Source organism: Gigantopelta aegis, chromosome 15 (genome assembly GCF_016097555.1).
Source record: "Gigantopelta aegis isolate Gae_Host chromosome 15, Gae_host_genome, whole genome shotgun sequence".
Taxonomy (NCBI): domain Eukaryota; kingdom Metazoa; phylum Mollusca; class Gastropoda; order Neomphalida; family Peltospiridae; genus Gigantopelta; species Gigantopelta aegis.
The window spans coordinates 30,115,245-30,137,784 of NC_054713.1; the positions used below are offsets into that span (position 1 = coordinate 30,115,245).

General features: G+C 37.3%; 1 protein-coding gene across 4 annotated transcripts in view; it reads left to right on the forward strand.

Annotated features, from left to right (window-relative positions):
- The window catches only part of LOC121389947, a 113,710-nt gene extending 94,531 nt beyond the window's left edge, over positions 1–19,179 (forward strand). For 3 of the 4 annotated variants that reach the window (XM_041521613.1, XM_041521614.1, XM_041521616.1), the window contains 5 exons: positions 8,086–8,157; positions 8,895–8,980; positions 9,711–9,801; positions 10,165–10,220; positions 14,165–15,105. In XM_041521613.1, the coding sequence (XP_041377547.1) occupies positions 8,093–8,157; positions 8,895–8,980; positions 9,711–9,801; positions 10,165–10,220; positions 14,165–14,358 (492 nt within the window). In that variant the 5' untranslated portion in view covers positions 8,086–8,092 and the 3' untranslated portion in view covers positions 14,359–15,105. Of the gene's footprint in view, positions 1–8,085; positions 8,158–8,894; positions 8,981–9,710; positions 9,802–10,164; positions 10,221–14,164; positions 15,106–16,335 lie in introns of those variants that run through there. The other variant, XM_041521617.1, reaches the window with a different exon arrangement.
- Positions 19,180–22,540: the final 3,361 nt, after the last annotated feature.

A 22,540-nucleotide genomic window follows, 5' to 3' on the forward strand; every position in this document is an offset into this window, starting at 1 on the left:
ACCGAGTGGGTGCGACGGGTGTATACCCCCCCCCCCCCCCCCCACCTAAAGAAAAAAAAGAAGAAATAAGCAAGGGTCCACTTTTTGTTTTCTATCAAATTTAGATAACTTTATGTCCAGCATCAGATATTGGGGGGTATTTCTCGTTCCAGCCAGCGCACCACGACTGGTATATCAAAGGCCGTGGTATGTGCTATCCTGTCTGGGATGGTGCATATAAAGATTCCTTGCTGCTAATCGAAGAGAGTATCCCATGAAGTGGCGACAGCGGGTTTCCTCTCAATATCAATATGGTTTCTTAACCATGTCTGACGCCATATAACCGTAAATAAAATATGTTGAGTGCGTCGTTAAATAAAACATAGCCTTCCAGATATTGGGGGAAGCATTGGCCCCTGCCTCCCCCTTCCCTAATTTTTCACAATCCATTAAGTCTGTAAAAAGCTGCATTGCATATTTCACATCTTGTTTTTCTTTCTATGTGCGTGTGATGCGTAATGCGTAGTGAGTAGTGCGTACTGCATTTTGACCGTTTCCATGTATGTGTATATATTCATATGCGTGAAGCTGGTTTGTCCTTTTGGAGGAAGATTACAAACAGGATTCTAAGTTATTGTCTACCCTTTTAAACATTACACATAAGATAAATGTAAAATACTTGGAATTATAATTATATAACACATGTAATATAAAACATGTAATATGTATGTGGTGTTTGCGTGATTCTTATAGGAGGAGGGGATGTAACTATACTAAACTGAATGATACATGAGCAATCCAGACACATTTATATTTTAGTTGGATGTTATTGGTTGTCTATAATATACTCTCCCAAAAGAGAAACGCATAGATGATATTGTTTTAAGGAATATCAATTATTTTTGAAGTTATTTGTTGCAATAGTATTTAATATCTAAAATCTTACTATTGCCAAAACGCACAATTTGAATAATTTTGAAGTGTTCGGCACACTGAGTTTAATCAAATTTGCTTGCAAATTGCGTGGAAAGTGTGCAAGCACCACACACGTGAAAATTTAGGAAATCATCAGCGTTGGGTATTGGTAAAACATTTAAAGGTTGGTTACTATCTGAGGACATTTTAATATGCCAAGACTAAATCAAGAATCTCAAGACATTGATCTTGGACGTTTGGAGGCTGGTGAGTCTCAGTCAGCAGTTGCTGGTAGACGACTTATCACTGCTGCAGGTCAGAATAGGTATATCCGGGTTTTCCATCTACGTCATCGGACTGTCACAGCAACAGAAACTGCTGCCAATGTGCCTGGTCTACGTAGGGTATCGGCGCAACCGACTCCGTGAGTTCGGACTAAGAGCAAGAAAGCCATATATTGGTGCTGTATTGAAACGTCAACATCGACGTTTACGTGTTCAGTGGTGTGTAAATCTCCAGAACTGGAATTTGAGAAACTGGCAGAAATTCTGGTATAGTGACGTGTCGCGTTTTGTTTCGTTGTTGTTGTTGTTGTTGTACAGAAGAGATGGAAGAATGCGTATTAAATTTTATAGACGTGGAAATGAGCGATTTGCCTCTAATTGCGTTGTGGAAGTAGATAGATTTGGTGGGGGCAGTGTCATGGTCAACCTGAGTGATATCCTACGCTTTTTGGTGCACATCCAAGGAAATCTTACCGCCATATGCTACATAGATCAAATCCTTCAGCGTCACCTTCTTTCTGTTATTGACGTTCACAGAGAAATGTTCCAGCAGGATAATGCCAGGCCTCATACAGCACGTGTCACCATGGATTTTCTATGTACGGTAACCAGAACATAAATGTGCTATCATGGCCATCCAGATCGCTAGATTTAAACCCGATTGAGCATCTTTGGGATGACCTTGATCGACAAGCGCTACAACGTCACAACCACCACCTCAAACGCTTCAGCAACTTCAGGATGGATTGCAAGAAGAATGAGCAAGAATACAACAGGTTCGAATACAGACACTTATACAGTCAATGATTATCCGCCCCCACCCCCACCCCCAACTGGTACCCAGTCTAATGCTACACTGGAGCAATAGCGGCGTAGAAATGGATTGGGAACCGCTAAGTCGCTATTGTTTTTGTTGGATGTTTTCTCCCATCAAATTTTATTTGAGGTATTGATTCCACATCTGCAGAAAATTGATACAGGTAGGTTTATCATTAGTAATGTCAGAAACACTTATAGATTACTGCTAAATATCAATTTATGTCAATATTACTCAAAAATAGATGCAGCAAATCTTTTTGCCGATTCCGTTTGATTGCGAATATCACAAATTCCACGATTTTGATTGCGGCGTAGCAATAGACTAGGAATGAGAACATTGTCGTCCAAGTTTGTTACGATGTTATTTATGAATTTCATTTAAGTGGGATACTAAATTCTCAGGTGGGATACCAGATTTAGAAATGTTAGTATCCAACTGGGATATTGCCCAAGATTTTTAATCTTGAACACTGCTGAAGTCATGCCTGATTTCTTTACTTCCTGTGTCCATGTTGTCTGCGTGTTGCGTATTCAATATTGGAACTATCACCGAGGAGTTCGGGAATAAACGCATTACGCATCACGCATTGAAGCACTTCAATTGAGTTCGATACAAACTGTTGTTTACGCACCACGCATTACGCACTACGTACACATTGATTTCTAGCATTTTATAAAAGTGAGCTGATGGTGTTACTATCTATACTGAAATCGTCTATCTGTTTTCTTTCTTTTCTTTTTCTTCCAAAAATGGTAATATTAAGTCAATTAGCAGGCAATGGCCTGTTTTCTACATTTTTATTATCGAAAGTTGCTAGACGTTTGAAACTAAATGGCAATATTTTTTTAACATTTTAGATTTCCAAGACCGCAGCCTCCGCCGGTATGTATTTTCTTATACTGAATCCATGCAGGACCCAGTGAACTTAAAATATGTATAACCAATTTATTGGCTACACACAAACATTTTGAGGTATGGTGAGTGCTCCGCAAGGCTCAATGGGTAGGTGTAAACCACTTGCACCAACCAGTGATCCATAACTGGTTCAACAAAGGCCATGGTTTGTGCTATCCTGCCTGTGGGAAGCGCAAATAAAAGATCCCTTGCTGACTCGTAAAAGAGTAGCCTCTAAAAACAGTGTCAGAATGACCATATGTTTGACGTCCAATAGCCGATGATAAGATAATAATTTATTTTCAATCCAAAATTTCCAACATTTCGGTCTCCATCTTTAGCTATATGACAGCATCTGGCTGTTGTACCTGTCCAAACAGCTTGTTCAGGAATCCATTCACAACTACCGGCTCTTCCACTATTCACCCATGTCCCAAAAAAATCAATGCACAATATTACAAAATAACTTGGGCGAAAACCAGTAAGAAGGCTTACAATTGAAAAACCCAATTGTTTTAATTCTTCCCCAATTACTAGAAGTGAATATATGAACAACAACCAATGTCACAATTAGGAACTATAGTGGAACTCCCACCCAGGTGTCAACTGTGTAGAGAGTCCTAACCTTTGCGACAAGGATATGTCCCGCCCCTTCAGCACTTTAATATGTCAAATGTTTCTTTTGTTTGTCCATCATCATTTTCCTAACCATAAACCCTGGATGGTATTAACATGAAATAGCCTAATGGGTGTATACAACCAAATGAAATCCCATAGACGACAATAGTAACATATGTGGCTAAAACTCGTATATTAATCGACATATACACCACGGATATAAATAGTACCATCCCTCACCATTAAAGTTGACCAACCGTTCAAAATTGCACCCAATTTCCTCAACTGAAATTGGGCATTTTTTCTCTTTGGCATAATACTTTGTGCCATTCAAAATTCCATAGCACCATCACCCCCACCCCTGCCTGCTACCGACCACAGTCGGGCTGCTGATGCTCCCTTCCACCTGCCAGTGCCCCCCTCTCCCCCCCCCCCCCTTTCCTGTCCTGGACGGAGGAGCCGGCCAAGGCCGGCTCTTGCACCCAGGACAGGCGTGCGCTACAACAGCTTGTTCTGAATGTGCATGTAAAGCCCTATGACCTGACCTGACCATTAAAGTGAATTAGAAAAAAATGGGGTGGGGGTGAAGCTGCTACTTTCAGAGATGTACGGGTAGTGTTACGACTACCCTAGTGTGAGTACGTTTCTTTACAGGTACCCCATACATGTTTCAAGCTCAAGGTTACTTGACACAGTGTACTTTTATTATCATATATATGTGTTTTCAGTGATAAGTGAAAGCTGTTAATAACAAAATGTGAAAGATAATGTCAAAAATTAGGAAAGATGTGTATGAATAGACAATTTCGGAGGTGTGTGTGTGTCTGTGACTCTCTCTCTCTCTCTCTCTCTCTCTCTCTCTCTCTCTCTCTCTCTCTCTCTCTCTCTCTCTCTCTCTATCTGTGTTTTCAGCCATTGCTTCACTATTCGTTTTCACATATCACTCGTTGACACAAAATTCTCATTCAATCCCCCCCCCCCCCCCCCCCCCCCCAAAAAAAACACACCACAAAACACAAAAAAAACACGACCAAAACAATAACAAACACAAAAAGAAAATCCAACCAAAAGAAGTAAAAAATAACATAAAAACGTTCAGGTCTCTTGTAAAGCCGAACCTTTTAATAAAAGTAATATTTTAACATAATATATAATATAGACCTAATGTTTATCATTCACTTGTAGTGAAATAAATCGATTATCAGTAATGTATTTGTTTTCATGTACATGTATTTGTATTAATCAACACATTGTAAGATTTAAAACAGAACAGTTTTAAATGTAGGCCTATTTTTCATGATGTATTATTTAATAATGTTTGTATACATGTGTATACATCGAACAATGGTTTCTGAAGAGTGGAAGGGGTGAGGTGGAGTGGGCATGTTTCCCCCCTCCCAATTTTTTTTATCCAGTAGCAGGAGCAATTGTTTATATATATATATATATATATATACAGTCAACTCCACTTATTTGCACATCGGTTTATAGCATAATTCGGTTAATCGACTATTTTCACCCAACACGGAACCATTTGCCCTTATAACACTACAAAACATCCGGTTAATTGCACAGACTACAGGCTATATATCGGTTATTTGCACATATAAATAACGATTTTTTAGTTTTTTTTGGTGCTAAATTAATGTCACAAATGACTGAGAATGTCTATCAAACTTTGGCAAAAAAACTCAAATAAATCACCGATTAATCTGTTTTGTTTGAGCTCACTGTGTGGTAAGCCAACTGTAAGTGTAATCGCTGTTTACAGAGTCGACGTGTGACATGCAAATGAGATGGTGTGCACGTTACTACTGGCGAATCACAATACCCGACTACAAGATTTAAGAATGACATAATTAAGTTGAATAAACCTAAGACCTAATGTTTTGTTTGCAATATATTGCTGTTAATCAGAGGCCATCTCAATAACAAGTAACTCTCCGACTATTATTTTTAGAAGTACCGCCTGTGCGCTTGTACGCATGCGCACTCAACTATTGAGGCCCTATTCGATTGACGTGTTCAGGGCAATCATTGTTTCTGTATCAATTATTACGTTATGTTGAGAAGCCTTGTTAATAATTAAAAGATTACAGATCAATCGTCCTAGGCGGTTATGTTTTTAATAAATGTGACCGAGAAAGGGTTGTTGTTCACTTATTCATTAGATGCAGTGTACGCTATATCTGTTAAACGCAAAAGAAACGATTTATCACTTGCTTCCCGGAAAATGTAGCGGAAAAAAAAAAGACTGGGGGGGGAGGTCGTCAAAAAAAAAATAAACATAACAAAGACCGTTATTTTATGGATCGTCCCTAAGTTTCTGCTATATTGTTAGACACCAATCAGTCGGACCTCACCATGAAGGTCAGTCAATTGTGTTAGACCGGTCATGCATGCAATGCAGACTGCTGGAACTGATAACGACTCACTAGCCGAGCTTAACTTTAATTGCTTAACTATAGCAAAGTCATTATTTGGGGATCACAAATAATACCAAAGCTTGCCGTATCTTTTGGGATGGAAAGAACACCATACCAGCAAATGCATACAAGTTCACGTAATTCTATTCGGTCAATCAACAGCCCGGTAATTCCGGAAACTGACGTCATTTTGTAAACACGTGCACCGATGAAACGTGAACTTTTTGATGGTTCTGTTGTTTCAAGTTTATCTCATTAACTACATGGCTAATACACTTTGTTTACACTAGTGGATGGTCAGTGGGGTTTTTTTTAATGCACAAAGTTTGTGTTTTTTTAGAAAACGACGCCAGTTTGTGTGTTTTTAGAAAACGACGCCCAGTGACGGACGTTGTTGGTTTTTTAGAAAATGATTTCTGGTCTGGCAGATTAAATATGCTAATTATATATATCGATAGATATATTTTTTTACATTTATATATATCTAACTGCATGTGACATGTGTTAACTGTAATAGTTCCGGTATGAAGTACCGCATTATGCTAGACTGTCTCCCATGCCACTTTGTAGTTGGATGGCTGTTACAAAGTGAAAGTCGGTACTCTATCGGTTATACATAACCCGGTTAATTGCACAAAATCGAGCAGCACCGAGGGTATGCAAATAAGCGGGTTTGACTGTATATATATATATATATATATATATATATATATATATATTATATATACACACCATTTGACAGGCTGGTTACGGGCCTGCTAATCCTGATTTAGGCAAAAATTAACCGTGTAAACTTTGCAACCTTTTTTCTTCGTATTAAAGCACCGATTACTGCGTCCTCGTAAATACAGTAAACAGTTTTGAGAGAAATGCAAATAAACTTCCGAGTGTAGATTGTGACGTCACTAGAAACGGGACATAGTTTGCTTCCCGCACTTTATGATTAAAAGGCTAGCAAAACCATTTGTAGTAGCTGTTACCGATATGATTAGCTATCAGCTATTGGTATCCGTAACAGTAATAGTGTTGTTGCGAAACCTTACCACTATGTGTTAGATGTATCTTGGCGCATATATTGCGGGACGTAGTCCAGTGGTAAAGCACTCGCTTGATGCGCAGTCAGTCAGGGATCGATCCCCGTCAGTGGGCTCATTGGGCTATTACTCGATCTAGCTAGTGCAGCTTAACTGGTATACCAAAAGCCGTGGTATGAGCTATCCTGTCTGTGGTATGGTTCATACAAAAGATCCCTTGCTTATAATGGGAAAATGTAACGGGTTTCCTCTCTAATATATTAGAATTACCAAATGTTTGACATCCAATAGCCTATGATTAATAAATCAATGTACTCTACTGGTGTCGTTAAACAAAACAAAAACAAAACTTGGTGCATATAGTTAAACAGTGTTTTTGCCAGAGGGTAAAACAGGTACCCAAAAATGTCTTTCTGGCAGAAACACTGTTAAATGTATAAGTTCAAAAATGCGCAATTAACATGCCTGAAAAACATACTCAATGTTACTGGTGGGCAAACATCAAAGCTACTCCTAAAACGTATGGTAAGAGCAAAAAGTGATCATTATGTTTTGTTTATTATTACATTACTGTATTACAATAATAATCAGTAATGTAATCATGTTCTTTGGGATTATTATTAGTCCCCTACCGGTCAAACCGGACGGGAATATAGATTTCATCACCGTCCTTCTGTCTGTACATCCATCTGTTCCACATATAGTTGTCCGGATGTTTTTGTTTTCACAATACCTTGAGATACAGAGCTGAAATTTTATGTATAGCTTTATCATGTGCTGTTACAGATTAAGTGTGAAATTTATAGCGATTTACCCATTTTGACAGAGTTATGACCCTTGAACTGAGGAGATACGAAAATGTGTTTTCTGGGCTTTTATTATTATTTTATTTTTTTGTGCAATGCATGAAGATATCAAGATGAAATTTTGTATATAGCATATTTTTACAGAGCAAGAGTAACGTTCATGGCAATTTACCCATTTTTCAGATAGGTATGGCCACTGAATTTAGAAGATATGAAAATTTATTTGACCCAGTAGGCAACATTTATTGCTTTAGCTTCAGAATGTTTGTTTTTATTACTATTAACTCATTATCATTATTTTTACTACAGGAGTATTATGCATACACACACCGTTTGCGAAAGAAGTGGCTTAGAAGTCATTAGAAGGGAGGGCCTTCAGCGGTAAGTATTCAGTTAAATATATTGGAGCTGACAATCAGAAATTGTTACGAACACTGATTCCACAAATGATGACAGTCCACTATTCTCTTTTGTTTGACGTTCGTTTTCTAGAGCACGGTTTGCACAATTAACAACAGATTTGTTGTAGTTTAAATAAGTAAGTGTTTTAATAGAAAAATTCACAAACCTTTAAACCATTTATTCCTTAAAACTACCAATATCAGGTTAAGATTGACCCCTCCCCCCCCCCCCCCCCCCCCCCCAAAAAAAAGAGTTAAAATGGAGGATGTTGAATTTACATATCAAGATCAACAGTAATAATGAAACATTTTATTTCAGATCAGAGATCCACAGAATATTATATTCTCACACCAAATTGATTATATATTGTATTATAGTTTGTGTCAGTGATTTACACAAACAGATTTGACGTAGACACTTGTATATACACAGTATCGTATTCACCATAGGCGTACAGGCTGCCATTTGTGGTGGGGGGGGAGGTGCTTTTGCCCGAATTAAACGAAAATGTGCGAATCTGGATAACAACATTTATTCATATTCATACTACCAAACAGGTATATAGGGTTCGAAACAAATCACTATACATTTAATACATGGATTACAACTAATTTTGGGGGTAGAATGATGGAAATACATGGTAAAAACTAAAAAGGTCTCATGTTTACGGTTAGGGCATTTTGCCCAAATATCAAGTCTGTAATTTCATTTTTCAGGCAATTGTACTCCTTAGAGAAACCTCGAGACTTGGATGGCCTGCCTGAGAAAGTCGCACACCGGCTGCCAACCATAGAAGAGGAAAGTAAGTTGAGTCGCTAGTTTAGAAACTAATTTGGTGATTATGTTGATCACGTCTATAAAGTTTGAAACCAGAGGCCTAATTCACTAAACTCTCGCAACTTTGCTATCTCGTAGTGCAATATGCTAAAAGACTTGCAAAGAGGATGCTTTGTTGCCTAAGAGAACTTAAGAGAACCTAAGAGAGGTTTGTGAATTAGGCCCCAGGACCATAGTACTAATCAAACTTATGGTTTGTTTGTTTGGGGTGGTGGAGGGTTTTTCTCTCTTTTTTTTTCTGAAAAAAAATTGTTAATATAATGCAATTAACCATCTGTTCTCACTTCACTGCTATTGTGTGCTTGTTTAAGTGCCAGTATCCAACAATAAGACTGACACATGCAATATATATGTTGATAGAAACCAAGGCTTATTAAGCATTCCAAGCCTTAACTCCAAGTTAATGTAATGGTAAAAATGTGAGGGCTGGTTAACACAACTATGGTAAATATACCAATGCACCTCTTCGCCATGAGGTGTGATAAGCAGGCTGATTTTGAGAGGGTGTGGGTAAGAGAACGAAAGGAGGGTTAGGATACGGATGTCGATCTATGGCATTAAATTTCGATTTAGTAATGGCTAATTGAAATGAACAATATACATGTATGTGTGTGTGTGTGTGTGTGTGTGTGTATATATATATATATATATGTCTAAGTGTGATTAACTTTGGTGTTTATCTTCATCAATTGCAGCTCCAGATGACATCAGGTTGTGGTGGATTGAGGAACCAATCAGAATTGAAGACACAATAAAAAGAGAGGAAACGATGAATCAAGCAATCCAGTAAGTATCCAGCTAAATATATTAAAGGAATTAGGAATGGTCCTGAACATGACGGGGAGGTGAATGCACCATATTTTAATTTTTTATTTCGAGGACTGATTAAGATCACTCATTCCAAAAACGATGGTTATGCACTATTCACATTTCACACTATTTACATGATGTTTAGTCCCCATGTATCTCTACGCTGCTAACTAGAAACAAACTGTATAAAAATGGAGGATGTTGTTTGTTCAAATTAACATTCGGTGTGGATCACATGACCTTCCATACACCAGATCAACAATGCCAAGTAATTTAAATTGTATGCTTTTTATGCTATATATTTTATGTTCCATTAAAAACTCTAACCTCACTTTTCAGCCCCAACCCCTCTTCTATTGGTTTGGCGGACGAAGTGCCGACTACCTCCAAAAGTAGTAAGTTGTGTAGAACTTGATCAGGGTGTTAAGAAATAATTTGGTGATTATTGTGATCACCACCGTTTGAAGTTTGAAACCAGGGCCATAGCTAAAGTCCTAATCAAAATTAAACCTTGTTTCATTGATTCTTGTTAAACATGATTCATGAAAATCTTTGGAAAGAAAACCGTAACACACTATTAAAATAATGAAGACCTCTTTTTTCTCGTTTTGCTGTTGTTGTATATACTGTTGTTACGATATATAATTATTATTGTAAAATATTTGTATATGTACATGTATATATGTTTGAATATCAATACACAAATAAAAATAATGAATTTTTAAAATAACAATATGTGTCCAAAATTGGAAAACACTTGTATACACATGTATCATTTTGTTAACACCTTCCTATATAATAATGGAAACATTACGTGTGTTTTTCGTCGTTTCTGTGTGTGCATGGAAGCATGTGGGATAAGTGCTTATTACTATGTACGTATGCTATTAATTTTCTCTAGCTTTTGTGTTATTTAATGCTGTCTGTTGCTCTTATGTATAAACTAAGGCACGTTAAAACATGTTAAGGCTTAATGCTTTCGAATTCCCAGTGTCAACACCTAAAATGGCAGCGACCTTTATGTTAAACCACCGGTACATTTTGAACATTATTGAATAAATTATAGTGATAAACTCTCACGGCTGGTTAACATAAATACCATAAATATACCCTAGTTACTTGTTCGTATTGAGCAATAATTATATGCAGGGTTAGATTTCTTACGTGTATTCAGACCTGTCAACCCTCCTGGATTCCGCGGGAGTCTCCCGGTATTCGATCAAATCTCCTTTCACCTGTGCGGGAGACAGTTTCTCCTGTTAAATGACATTTTTGTAAGCATAAAAAAAAAATCGATCCTCTTTTGTCAAAATAACATAAGGATAGTAACTCTACCTTTTTTTTCTCATTCGGAAAATGTCGACTACTTTCGGTTTCTGAGAATGTAACAGGCCGAATTGTCCCGACTGTTTAACCTTTGCCGAAGTGAGAATTGTGGGATAGCCTATTTATATTGTTAAAAAACCACATGGAGTTTATAAAATGACGTGTTATTATAATGTTTGTTGTCATCGTAATGGCTACGAAGCGTGTTGCCGCTAATTCAACAGGCTGTGTATTGACATTCAGTGTTGCATAAAAAACAACAACTATCCAATTTAGTTCTAATAACACCTCTGAATTGTAAAATGTCTTCCCACTGTATTACATAATGCAACTATGACGAATCTGAACTGCCAGACTCCGAGTTGACAGCGATACACACGATGCATGTTAAAATCACGTCATAGCAAGACAACAAAAAGACCAATTAGCTGTATAAACATACTTGTGTCAGTTAATTTTGTATGTTTGTGCAGTAAAATGTTGGTTATAAGGGTACACTTCAAGAAATTATTTTTGTACAATTAAAAAATGTTGTGTTTGACATTGACATAAAGTTACTCACGGAAATGGGTATAATTCCGGTATATTTCACACGATGTCCGTAATGAGCTTTTACTTATGATTAATGAAAATACAATGTTTATTGCATCATTATAATGATTTTAAATAAGTACCACGCCACCGTTCCTCATAGTAAAAACTAAATATTAATTTATAAGATTTATATAAATTTGTCTTTGGTACTTAGGTACACTAACCACAAATGACAATGTAACGCAGCCTGTAAGGCTGTAAGTGTAATACCAAATACACGGTGTATTTGTATTTCTTACACACCCGTATATGGGATGACCCATTCTAGATCAATATCGTCTCCAACATATGTTGCAGATCACTTCTGAGACTTATGATTGGATGTTCCAAGGTCATGTCGAGGAACTATAATCTGCATGAGGACGTCATTTTAGTACGTCATTTACGTCTATATGGAGTCATTAACTTATACTTTCAACCTAATGTATTTGTATACTGTTTTTCCGATATACTATATTCAGGGGTAGGAATTCTCCTCGGATCAGCTTTTTTCCTCTCATGTAACATTGCGTTTCCTTGCATTTTAATCGTCCTTTCCTCCAAAATGTTTCAGATGGCATAGATTTTAAACTAGGATTTGAAGAATTTCTGGGACCCCTCTAGATTTCCTCTTTTTTACAGTCACCAATTTCCACCCCTGATATTAAAATGACTTTTTATACACTCATCTATATATGTTGGGTCGTATTATGGCAGGGTTGAAAATTAACATCAAAACCATGGTCGCCAGCAGGGTCAGTTGAAAAAATATCTTACTGCATGGTCCTTCTCAAATTCAACTAGCCCTCCAGTTTAACTAGAATGTTCTTTGTTGAATAATAACCATGTATAATAACAACCATGTATATAGTCCATTTGCGTTGAGGAAACCGATGAATTGGCATGTAGCTTCATAACGAATAAAGTAAAAATTTATAGTAGAAAACATATTATTAAAGTTTTAAACCCATACCAACCCAAATCATATTTAAAGAGAAAAAAAAATATTCCAGTATAAATAAAAGTTACTTTAAAAATTACCATTAAATGGTACAGATTAAATATAATTTAAAATACAGGGAGAAAAACAAATGCTAGAACAGCCAAGGTATGCAGCTTCACCTGCATTGTCTCTGAAATAATCGATAATGCAATACAAAGAGACTAAAGGTAGAACTGCGTGTGTTTTAGTATATTAGTCTGGGAATGACAGTCGTCTTTGTGCACCTGTGAGAGGTGGTTCAATATGGAGAACTCTATAGTAAAGGATCTCCTTAGGAGTGGCCATCCTCCTAAATACGAGGCACTAGATAAAGATTCATGAAATCATCCACTATTTTGCCAAATACCCAATCGACTCTGCATTCTGCAGAGATATATGGCCCTGATTTCGTATTACGGTTTTTGTCGTTCAGATTACGTTGGATTTATCTTATGCCGTTTTATAAATATATATTGTTTTTATTTACACTGAATGTTTTACCTCCAAAAACGTTATTTTAGATGATGTGGGTTTACAATTTAATAGATTAATATGAATTTTTTCTTTAGGCCAATATGCCAGTTAACTGACTTTTGAAATAATCCATGTAGTAATGGAACATTTCATTGTTAGTGTGAGTTAAAAGTACATGTTAAAATTTTATTTTGTCCCAGAATAATATAAGCTAATTAAATACGATTAATACATTGAATAATGTCAAAAAGTAGGTCTACTAAATAATTATGGCGTATCCAGTCCATTAATCCGACAATAAAAAAAAAATAAAAAAAAAAAAAAAAAAACCAAAAACCCATGATGTGTTTGCAATACATTTTGAGCTATATGTTTTTTAAAGTCTGGCATTGTCAAAATATAGAACATGTTCTATAATGTTGTCTGTTACCAGATCTGTAGTTCGCGCCAGCACAATAGCGGTGTGTTTTGTCACATTCGATTCAGTTTCAGTGCATTAATTTTTCACCTGGTACCATATTCACCATATTCTAAAATCAATGGTCGCCCAACGGACTACCTTTGTGAAATTCATAGTCGCCCATAGCCAATAAAGGTCGCTACGGGCAACCGGGCGACTGCTAATTTTCAACCCTGTTATGGTATGGCATTGTCTGTCCATCCGTCTGTTAACTTTTTCTTGTCCCGACCATATCTTGCATACAGATGCATGCAGGACCATCAAACCTCACATGTAGGAATAACTTGGGATGATGGGTGTGTCGTGTACTATTACTAGGTCTTTATGGGTGTGTAAGAAATAGATTAATGTACTCGTGCCTGCTGGAGAGGATTGATCCTACAACTCGTGGTTTCCGAAAGTATCTAACTCACTTTCGCTCGTTAGATACATTTGAAAATCAGTCGTTGTAAGATACATCGTGTCCAGTTCATTATTCTCTATGTCTACATATAGTGACGGAGGTTAGTGGTTGCTAATTGCAGGTCGGCACGTGACTTTCTCGCTGTCAGCGACACCACTGGGCACCACAACACCGATATCCAGTTGCTGGCAGCAGAGGCAGGCCATCGATGTGTTGCTTATCTTGTGCTGTGTATGTTGTGAGTGCATAAATAATGGAAATCACTCATGTTTTCCACATTGTTATTGTTATTATTATTATTATTATTTTATCTGAACATGCAGGTGTGAATGTAGTAAAAAAAAAAAAAGAGATAATGAAAATAAATAAATAATAAAACAAAAATAATTAAAATAAAATTAAAGGCGACCTACCCAATCTATTTTGTTCTCGCTAGGATCAAATACAAGTATTTAGTAGCATACATGATGCTTCGACAAATACGGTATCCGGCACTCGTCATTTTGGTGCGATTTTCCAATTTATCAATTAGTTTGTTTGTTTGGGGGTTTTATATGGATGAAATACTTGATTATCCGCCGAAACCCTGTGTAGAGGAAGACTTAAAATACCAAAGTAGAACATGTTGCCTACTTACAAATTTTTGTTAGCTTTATTTTTTCTGTAATCAAATTAAATAATCATCATGATACCTAAACACATTTTGTCAATCACAGAAGTGCCAGACTTTGTATCATTTATATAGTAGGGATGGAAATTTGTGTTACAAATACATACACATGTATGGGGTCTCAGATTTTCCTTGTGGTTTGCACTTCAGTTCTTATTAATATTGTAGCCTACGAATATGACGGTAGCTTTTGAGACGGTGTAAAATAATATTAAACTGATGGACAGAAATAAGGGATCACATATAGCGTAACAGTAAATAATGATTGGAATCAAAACCCACATCCACAGTGTCACAATTTAACCATTACGGTTCAAGCACGATGTCCTGGGCACACGTCTCAGCTATCTGGACTGTCTGTCCAGGAAAGGGGTTAGTTGGTTAGTGGTTTAGTGAGAGAGAAGAGGGTGTAGTTGTCTTACACCTACCTATTGAGTCGTGCACATTCGCTCTGTGTGGGAGCCGGTACCGGGCTGCGAACTCTGTACCTACGTACCCTATGTCTGATGGCTTAACCAACACCACCGAGGCCGGTGAAATACAGACATTACTATACTAGTCGTAAATTAAATTTTGTCTACAATTCCACGTATTTCTTTATTTCTTTTCGTTGGTATATTTTCAACTATTGCAATGTTTTTACCGTGTACCTTATATAATGCTTAAACATTTTCGATTAAATTGTCAATTTTTTCAAATTCAATCTTGTCTTGGTGATTGTAGGGGCCAAAGAAAGCGCTGTGTGTCCGGGGAGAGGGGCGGGGGGTCTGGATAGACAGGGTCGAGGTTGGTGGTGGGTCTGGAGGGAGAGTGGCGAGGTTGGCAGTGGGTCTGGAGGGAGAGTGGTGAGGTTGGCGGTGGGTCTGGAGGGAGAGTGGTGAGGTTGGCGGTGGGTCTGGAGGGTCAATGGTGAGGTTGGCGGTGGGTCTGGAGGGAGAGTGGTAAGGTTGGTGGGTCTGGAGGGAGACTGGCGAGATTAGTGGTGGGTCTGGAGGGAGAGGATTGAGGTTGGCGGTGGGTCTGGGGGGAGAGTGACACGGTTGGTGTGGAGGGATAGGGGTGAGGTGGGCGTAGTGTCCAGGGGGAGAGTTGCAGGATGGGTTGGGTGTCTAAAAGTAGAGGTGTGTGTATTCAGAGGGAGAAGGGTGGGATGGGTGGGTTGTCCAGGATGAGAGGGGAGTGTATCCCTAAGGAGAGGGGTAGGTATCCAGAAGATGAGGGGTGGCCAGGATGTCTAGAAGAGGGGTGGGTATCCAGAGAATGCAAAAATATACACTATTTTAATCTTTTTAAAGGGGTGGGGAGAAATAATCCATAATTTACAAAAAGTTGAGACAATAAAATAGTAAAATTTTATAAAATTTAATTGGAGGTGTAGCAATATTATTTTGTTCAAGATTATTATTATTATTTAAAAAAATATACATTGGGTTTTTAGTATTTTGAGGAACAGGAACTTACTTTCATCCAAGTGCACCCGAACAGTGATTTTAAATATTATATAGTTTGACCCCAATAGCCGATGTATTAAACATTCATTCATTCATTATTCATTCATTCATACTTATTGTTGTCAAAACATTACCTGTGTGTACAGACTTTCTGTCGATTTTATTTTACAGAAAAGATTTTAACAACAACCTTCAATACGGCCATGATCGAATTACTCGATCAGCCAATATTCATGTCAGTGGGCGTGGTAGAAAACAGAAGGACGTATAGCGATGTCTTAGTAGAATGGTGCAAAGCAAATCATTCATAAAATACATGACAGCAAATGAGAAAAACGATATGGGATGAGACATTAATAAAAACAAAAAAGGGACACGAAAAAATGCAAAACAAAATAGTGCAAAGAAATGATACGAAAACAAACAACGTTCAAATGAACAAACACGTTAATATGAACCAAATGGAAACGGACAAAATCATCATGGACACTATAAATATGATAGCAAGGGATATCAAAATGAAAGATATGGAAACGTGAAATGAAGAAAAGCGTTAAGAAAACAAGAAGGGCGAGAAAGAAGAATGACAAAACAGGCATTACAAAAAACAAAGAATACGAAACGTTGACATAGGCCTAAGGAACACATAACGTACAGTAAACAATACTAACAGGCCCAATACTTGTACCGACGCTGTAAGAACAACAAGAAGTCGGAGAGACTTTGGGTTGACCGATCTTTGATTCATAATTTACGAACCGAATGAAGTGGAGCATTTCTTCCTCCCGCCATCAGTGATAATCCACCAGCTTTAAAAAAGTTTTAAAACTGAACAGTCTCAGTGTTCTAGTTTATTCCAAAGCAACATAAGTAATTAATTCTTTATGTAGACTGATGATGATCAAGTGGATATTTCAGTGTTGAAGACTGTGTATACAATGTATACTCGACTCTCTGTCCATGAATACTGTATGTCAGCCGAAATAACACCAGGGTGGCATAGCCATAGGAATTAGGGGTAAAGTGTCAGATTCCCTTTTCTTCTTTTTTAGGTGTAAAATATTTTTTTCTTATTTTTTTTTTCTTTTTTTTTTTTCTTTGTTTTATTTTTTTTTTTCTCTTTTTTTTTGGTCATGCAGTTGGGTATGAATATAACCCATGCATTCGCGTTCGCAAATATTTTTTTTGTAAAATATTGTTCGTGGGAACCTGATACGAACCGACCTGGAACCTTTGCTCATGTTTAATATCCTATAATTATGGCATGCTTTCCTGTCCCTGTTCACTAAAAGACACTGTATCTACAAAGTCTTGAAGACCTTCTTTTCGAAACAAAATGTCCGTGACTTGGACACTATAAATAGTTTTGAGACATTTTGTTTCAAAAACAACATTGTAGACACCTATATCCTACAATAGTGTAATGTGGAATGGGGCCATATCTAGTGGGTAGAAAGGTACAACATAAAAATGCCCTATTTGGTGTAAAAGTGCTCTTTTTGGTATAAACATGCTATTTTTAGAGTAAAACTGTTATTTTTAAAGTAAAAGTGTAATTTTTAGAGTAAACGTGCCCTATTCAGTGTAAAAGTACTCTTTTTAATGAAAAGTTCTCTTTTTTGTGTAAAAGTGTCATTTTCAGAGTAAAAGTGTAATTTTTAAAGTAAACGTGCCATATTTTGTGTAAAAGTGCCTTTTTAGTGTAAAAGTGCCAGTTTTAGACTAAAAGTGCCCTATTTAGTATAAAAGTGCCATGTTTAGTGTAAAAGTGCCTTTTTTAGTGTAAAAGTACCACTTTTAGAGTAAAAGTGCTCTTTTTAGTGTAAATATGCCTTTTTCAGTGTAAAATTGCCAGTTTTAGAGTGAAAGTGCCCTTTTTAATGTAAAAGTGTCATGTTTAGTGTAAAAGTGCCAGATTTAGAGTAAAAGTGCCTTATTTAGTGTTAATGTGCTCTTTTTGGTATAAAAGTGCAATTTTTCTAGTAAAAGTGCCCTCTTTAGTGTAAACATGGTATTTTTAGAGTAAAGGTGGGGGTTTTTAGTGTAAAACTGCCATTTTTAGAGTAAAGGTGTCATTTTTAGTGTAAACACGTGTACTATTTAGTATAAAAATGTTCTTTTTAGTATAGAAGTGCCATTTTTAGTGTAAAAGTGATCTTTTTAGTGTAAAACTGCCATTTTTAGAGTAAGCATGCCCTCTTTAGTGTAAAAGTGCCAGTTTTAGAGTAAAAGTGCACTATTTAGTATAAAAGTGCCATTTTTAGTGTAAAAGTGCTCTTTTTAGTGTAAAAGTGCCAGTTTTAGAGTAAAAAGTGCCAATATTGATGTAAAAGTGCCAGTTTTAGAGTAAAAGTGCCCTATTTAGTGTAAAAGTGCTCTTTTTAGTATAAAGGTGCCATTTTTTGTGTGTGTAAAAAGTTCCCTTTTCAGTGTAACTGCCCTTTTTAATATAAAGTGCCATTTGTAGAGTAAAAGTGTCCTTTTTAGTGTAAATTTGCCATTTTTATATGCTTCTCTTCTGGGGGTTTTAGGTGTAAAACATTTATATTTTCTTTCTTTTGTTTTTGTTTTTGTTTTTATATGCTTTTTTTTCTTTTTTCTTTTTTTTTGTCATGCAGTTGGGTATGAATTGAACCCATGCATTCTTGTTCGCAAATTTGCGGACAAATTGGTAGTAACACTATCTCGGGCGCGTGTGCATATGGGGTAGGTTCGGGGCTTGACCCCCTGCTTCAAGCAAATTTTCTTTTTTTATAACACATTTTTCATGGGAACCAGATATGAGCCCACCTTGAAATTTTGCTCATGTTTAATATCCCATAATTATAGTGTGGTTTCCTGTCCCTGTTCACTAAAAGACACTATATCTACAAAGTCTCGAAGACCTTCTTTTCGAAACAAAATGTCCACGGCTTGACAGTATAAATAATTTTGAGACATTTTGTTTTGTTTTAATTATTATAATTTGATGTGTTTAACATGTTTTATCAATAAACTTGAATTGTGTCATAATTATATCACGTTTCGTTTATGTTTTAAATATACACACTTGTTCAAACTCCTAAATGCATGAAAAGTGATGGGATGTAGCCCAGTGATAAAGCGCTCGTCTATGTTTCATTTTAAAACCCCAACGGTTCGTCCATTCGGGTATTTCTTGTTTTAGCTAGTACTCCACAACTTATGTAACAAAAGCCGTGGTATGTAATATTCTGTCAGAGATGGTGCATATAAAAAATCCCTTTCTTCTAATTTAAAAGAGTAACCCATGACATGACAGCAGCGGGTTTCCTCTCTAAGTACCTGGACAGTGCCCAGTGTTAAAGTGTTTGCCTGATGTGTGGTCGGTCTAGGATCGATCCTTGTCGGTGGGCCCATTGGTATATTTCTTGTTCCAGCCATTGCACCACAACTGGTATATCAAAGGCCATGCTTTGTGCTATCCTGTATGTGGTTTGGTAAAAGATCCCTTGCTACTAATGGAAAAATGTAGCAGATTTGCACTCTTAAGACTATATTTCTTAATTATCAAATGTTTGACATCCAATAGCCGATGATTGATAATCGATGTGCTCCATTGGTGACGTTAAACAACACAAACTTTTAACTTTAGTCATGTTTTAAGTGAAAAACAATTTATTTTATGTAGTATTGCATGATCCTTTTATGAGAGATTCGTCTAGTTAGACCACGGTTGTTGAAGCTCAAGATGGGACATCGTGGGCCAAGAGATGCCATATACTTTGTTACATTTGCTTAAATTGGTTTTTGTTTTTTGTTTAACGATACCTCTAGAGCTCATCGGCTATTGGATGTCAAACAGTTGGTAATTCTGACACGTCCTTTTGAGAGGAGACCTGTCACATATTTCCATTAGCAGCAAAGGGTCTTTTATATGCACTTTCCCACAGAAAAGACGGCACATACAAAATCCTTTAATAGACCAGTCGTGGGGATCTGGTTAAACCATTTAAAAACGTGGTCATTTTGAAACTCAGCCTGCCCCAAACTAGTGGGATTTTCGCTCTGTTGTAATCCGTTCGTTTGAAATGGAATACGATGAAGGGTTGATCCTATTGGTGAAGCTATTAAGTTTTCCTATTCCAACCAGTGATTCATGAATGGCATATTATAGGAAATAATATGAACTATGCTGTGTAAATATTTAGATACCTTGTATGTACATGCATGTGTGTGCGAGTATTTACCATTTATGTATATATGTATGCATACATGCATACATTCATGTAGGTATAGATGTATGGATGTAGGCAGATAGGTGGGTGAGTTGGTACGTAGGTACTTATGTTCGTACGTATGGATGGATCGATGGATGTTTTAAAGTTTGTTCTGTGTAACACCACTAGAATTGATTGATTTATTACTCACCGGCTAGGATTTTAGAGAGAAAACCTGCTACAGTTTGGGGAACTTTTTGTTAAAAAGTTTGCTGATTTTTATTGAACATTTTACCATCTCACCTTCACACTCCCCCCACCCCCCTTTTCCGCTCATTGACTCATTGTTGATCGATGTTACAGGCTGTGCCCAGGAAGGACGTGCATGTACCTTTTGAGGTTAATGGCACGTAAATAAGGGGTCAGTCTGTCAGTTAAAAATTTTGTTTAGTTTAACGACACCACTAGAGCTATTGTTTGTCAAACATATGGTCATTTTGACACAGTCATAGAGAGGAAACCGCTACATTTTTCCATTAGTAGCAAGTGATCTTTTGTATGCACCATTCCACAGACTGGATAGCACACACCACGGTCTTTGATGGAACGATAAATAATCCAATGGGTCCACTGACGGGGATCGATCCTAGACAGACCGCGCATCAGGCAAGTTATTTACTACTGGGCTACGTCCTGCTTCGAGTGAATAGATGGATGGATGCATGTTGTGTGTGTGTGTGTGTGTGTTTATGCGTGCTTGTATGTGTATCTGGTTATGTAAATGTGTTTCCGTGTACATATTTGGCTGTGTCTTAGTTTTGGCAATAAATTAAATTGTTCACTTTCACTTATATTTATACGTCGTACTTATCTTACAGTCAGCATATTTCCCAATACTCAACCCATATATTTTGATCACTGGAATATTTGTGTGTGATATTTCCCTTCTCCCCCCCCCCCCCCCCCTCTCTCTCTATGTCAGCCATTACTCAATATGGCTATTTCTCGTTCCAGCCAGTGCTCCACGACTGGTGTAACAAAGGTCGTGGTATGTACTATCCTGTCTGGGATGGTGCATATAAAAAATCCCTTGCTGATAATCAAAAAGAGTAGCCCATGAAGTGGCGACAGCGAGTTTCCTCTCTCAATATCTGTGTGGTCCTTAACCATATGTCTGACGCCATATAACCGTAAATAAAATGTGTTGAGTGCGTTGTTAAATAAAACATTCCCTTCCTTCCTATTAACCATCAGTTATTGGATACGTAAACCTAATACGTACTGTAAAAGAAAGAGTGGTGTGGATACTCAAACTCGTAATAGGTATTTTGTTTAGCACAATCTTCACTAGTAAACCATGAATTCTCTGGCGCTGTGTCTTTTAAGGCGACCAATTACCGTGTCTAGGTATGTACCCCATCCCCAAGTTATCAAAACACCTATCTGTATCAGATTTACCTCGCTCAAAACATTTTGATTGACATATGTTGGAGGAAGTTTGCTCCTACAATAAATCTACACAAACAAACATACTTATTAGACCCATAGTTTGTAAAGGCGGGAAATGAAAATGCTTTCAGTCATGTACGACTAATGTGACATGCTGTTGCATGCTTATGTGGAACACCAGATAATCATAAGCACACGAGACGGGGTGACCCCCACCCAGTGCTGGAGAAAATCTTCACATTCGGGCAAAATGAGCCAACCCAAAAACCTTCCACTAAGTATTTCCATCATATCTGTCATAACGCTAGGCTATTTCTCGCTCCAGCCAGTGCACCACGACTGGTACACCAACGGCCGTGGTATGTGCTATCCTGTCTATGGGGTGGTGCATATAAAAGATCCCTTGCTGCTAATCGAAAAGAGTAGCCCATGAAGTGGTGACAGCGGATTTCCCTTCCAATATCTGTGTGGTCCTTAACCATATGTCCTACGCCATATAACCGTAAATAAAATGTTGAGTACGTCGTTAAATAAACAATTTTCTTCCTCCTTCCTCATAACGCTAGTTCTAAGCCATGCAAAATTATGAAGTGAAACCCTATAAACATAGCTGTTTGGTAGTCATGCAAATACGAATAAACAGGCCTGCTGTTGAGCAGTAACCCTTTGTATCCTGTGAATATATGGCTGCCAAGTGCATTTGGCAATATAGGTGAAACATACTAATATAGTAGGACATTTTTATTATT